Genomic DNA, 3,558 nt, shown 5'->3' with positions numbered 1-3,558 from the left:
TTGGGGAGTGACTTGAATTCTTATAAATTGGGGTTAGTTCACTATATATTTCAGAAATGGAACCTTAACAGAAACATTGAATATAAAATTTTTCCAGTTTTTGGCTTCCCTTCCAATCTATTAGTTTGTTTGTCTTATAACCTTTTTAACTTAATATAATAAAAATAATCCATTTTTCATTTAATAATTTTCTCTAATTCTTCTTTGATCATAAATTCCTTTTTCTCCACATATCTGACAAGTAGATTCTCCCTGAATTTGCTTATAATATCACCCTTTATTTCTAAATCATGAGCCCATTTAATCTTATCTTAGTATAGGGTGCTAGGTGTTGGTTAATATGGCTTGTTTCATACTATTTTCTAGTTTTTCTAGATTTTTTTTTGTCAAAAAAGTGTGTTGTTATCCTAGATGCTGAAGTCTATGGGTTTATCAAGCACCAAGTTACTGTAGTCATTGTGAACCCAACCTATTTTACTGATCTACTATTTCTTAGCCAGTACCAAATGATTTTGATGACTTTTAGTTCTGATACATCTAAGCTACCTTCATTTGCATTTTTTCATTAATTTTATTAATTTCCTTGAAATTCCTGACATTTTGTTCTTTTACACGAATTTTGTTACTACTTTTTCTAGCTCTATAAACTAATTTCCTGGTAGTCTAATTGGTATGGCACTAAATAAGTAAGTTAGTTTAGGTAGGAGTATCATTTTTATTTTATTAGTTCAGTCTGCCCATGAGCACTTGTTAGTTTTCCAATTGTTTAGATCTAACTTTATTTGTGTGAAAAGTATTTTGTCATTGTGTTCATATTGTTTTTGGCTTTGTCTTGCTAGGTAGATTATCTAATATTTTATATTATCTACAGTTATTTTAAGTGCACTTTTATTATCTCTTGCTGCTGGATTTCATTAATAACACATAGAAATTCTGATGATTTAAGTGGGTTTATTTTACATCCTGCAACTTTGCTAAAGTTGTTCATTGTTTCCAGTATTTTTAAAGTGGATTGTCTAGGATTCTCTAAATCATATCATCTGCAAAGAGAGATAATTTTGTTTCTTCTTTATCTACTTTATTTCTATTGAGAAGGAAGAAAAAAACAATAGTGTTTTACTGATTCTCAAAAGAAAGTTCCTGCTAGATCTTGCATCTACAACTCAAGTCCTGTCTAGTAAAGCATAAAGTTAAACTTTTCCATAAACAAGAATCCAATCAAGGATATAATGAAAAATTGTGACAAAATATTTTCTTGAAGTTTTTCAAAATATCAACCTTCTGAGGTAACCCTTTTAACTTTGGAATACATCGATTAGGATGCTTTTTCCTTACTATAACCTGAATTTGTGAAGGAGTTTTATGAATCAATCAAATTATCAACCAATCAGTTGAAGGTATTTGGAAGAAATTTTAGTCAAAAGAAAAGAAGGTTTGGTTTTCTAAAGTGTGGAACAAAAGTTGTTTTCAATTATATATAGGATTGTGTCACTGAAGAGGAAACTGACTTATTCCAATTAACCCCAGAAATAAGAAACAGGAATACTGGAGAGATGTGACAAAGGCAAATTTAGGCAATGTCAAGAGAACAAAGAAACAATGACAAAACACTACAACAGAACAATTAGAGCAATCCCAAAATAAAATGGTTTGCTTCAGGAACTAGATAGATACCTTTTTGTAGGAAACACTAAGGAAAAATATTATATTTATTGTGTTTATGTCACTGATGAGAATTTAAATAAAAGATATGTTTCTCTAAATTTTCTCCTTGGTACTCTTTAGTGTAGAGTGATTTTGTTTTAACCTCAAGGCCACAGATGCTAATAAGTAAATTTCTGCTTTGCTAAATAGAAAATAAAAAAGAAAAAAATGACTCTTTGAAAGGGAGAGACATTAAAGAAGCCATTTGCATTGTTTCTCTATGGCTCTTTTCAAGGCATCTTTCACTTCCTTATTTCTCAAACTATAGATCAAAGGGTTAAGCATGGGAATGACCAGGGTATAAAAAACAGACGCCATCTTGTCTGTATCAAAGGAATGACTAGACTTGGGTTGCAAGTACATAAAAGTTAGTGTCCCATAGAACACAACCACCACTGTGAGATGGGAGCCACAGGTGGAAAAGGCTTTGCGTCTGCCTTCAGCAGAGTTCATCCTGAGGATGGCCATAAGAATGAGTCCATATGAAAAAAGAACAACCAGGAGAGAGAAAATTAAATTAAAAGAAGAAAGGCTCAGAATAAATAACTCTACATCCTTTGCATCTTTGCATAAAATACTCAGGAGGGGGAGACTATCACAATAAAAATGACTAATTACATTAGATTCCCAAAAAGAGGAATTAAAAATCTTAATTGTTGTCAGTAGTGCTTGAAAGGAGCTGTAGACATATGGGATGGCCACCAAAAGATAACACACTCTGTCTGACATAATGACCATGTACAATAGGGGATTACAGATAGCTACATAGCGATCATAGGCCATCACTGATAACATATAAAGCTCACTTATTATTAATGTTATAAAAATTACTAGCTGGCTTGCACATCCAATATAAGATATGACATTTTCCTCCACTACAAAATTAACCAACATTTTGGGGCCAATGGCAGTGGAGTATCCAAGATCAATAAATGCCAGATTCCTTAGAAAAAAGTACATGGGTGTTTTCAGGTGAGAATCAATTTTGATTAAGATAATCAAACCCAGATTCCCCAAAGCTGTTATCATGTAGATGATGAGGAACACAAGAAAAAGAGGAATTTGTAGATCAGGATGATTTGTGATGCCCATGAGAATGAATTCAGTTACTTGAATTGATGTAGTCTCATTACAATTATCCATTTCTTCCAGCCAAGGAAAACAGTTTGGCATATGCTCTTTCAATATAGGATGCACCACTCACAAAAGATCAGGTGTGTACTTTCACTTTTCAATGTAATATCAAGGAATCCAGCAAAGGTCTCCTTACTTCCCATGATGTTTCCTTGGTGTATGCCTCAGAGACAGATTCCTTTGCTGTTGATATGATTGAGGTTGAACCTGGGCAAATTTTTGATATATTTAATTATTATTTTCAATGACACATAAAAAGTTACGTTTATAAAGTTTGTTTTTATGATGGTACCATGAATAACAATATTGTATCTCAAAGGAGATTGGTTTACTAACCATTATTAGTATCCAATCATCCATATGCCTTTTCATTTCTATAATTGCATGAAATTTCGCTGATATTGGTCAACTAAAATTTATAACCGGATGGTTTCTGTTAAAAAAAAAAAAAAGCCACTTAACCATCTTCCTAATAAAAGCACAAATAAACTTCCAAAAATAGGTATGTAATGTGTTTTAGTCTTAATATGAAGATACATTGGACAAAAAAGCAGAACTTACCCTAAGGGAAATTATAAATTTCAGCGTATTATAAAACAAAGAGAGACATTTCACTATCAGATAATTCACTTATATCTTCTCACCCAGTAATATCAAAAGTCTCTATAGTTATCAAGTTCAGAGGAAATAACTTTGGACCCTTGATATTATGGAACATAG

At 32.0% G+C, this 3,558-nt stretch overlaps 1 protein-coding gene across 1 annotated transcript; it reads right to left on the bottom strand.

Annotated features, from left to right (window-relative positions):
• Nucleotides 1–1,896: 1,896 nt before the first annotated feature.
• Nucleotides 1,897–2,850, bottom strand: LOC127540270 (olfactory receptor 8K3-like). The gene has a single exon (XM_051964884.1). The coding sequence runs from the start codon at nucleotides 2,845–2,847 to the stop codon at nucleotides 1,897–1,899; it is 951 nt and encodes a 316-aa protein (XP_051820844.1). The 5' UTR covers nucleotides 2,848–2,850.
• Nucleotides 2,851–3,558: the final 708 nt, after the last annotated feature.

The sequence above is a fragment of the Antechinus flavipes genome, chromosome 6 (genome assembly GCF_016432865.1).
Source record: "Antechinus flavipes isolate AdamAnt ecotype Samford, QLD, Australia chromosome 6, AdamAnt_v2, whole genome shotgun sequence".
Classification (NCBI taxonomy): domain Eukaryota; kingdom Metazoa; phylum Chordata; class Mammalia; order Dasyuromorphia; family Dasyuridae; genus Antechinus; species Antechinus flavipes.
This window is presented reverse-complemented; position numbering and strand designations above follow the sequence as displayed.

What these genes read in the sequence shown, in the direction of transcription:
- LOC127540270 (XM_051964884.1), bottom strand. Translation starts at nt 2,847, where the DNA reads ATGGATAATTGTAATGAGACTACATCAATTCAAGTAACTGAATTCATT.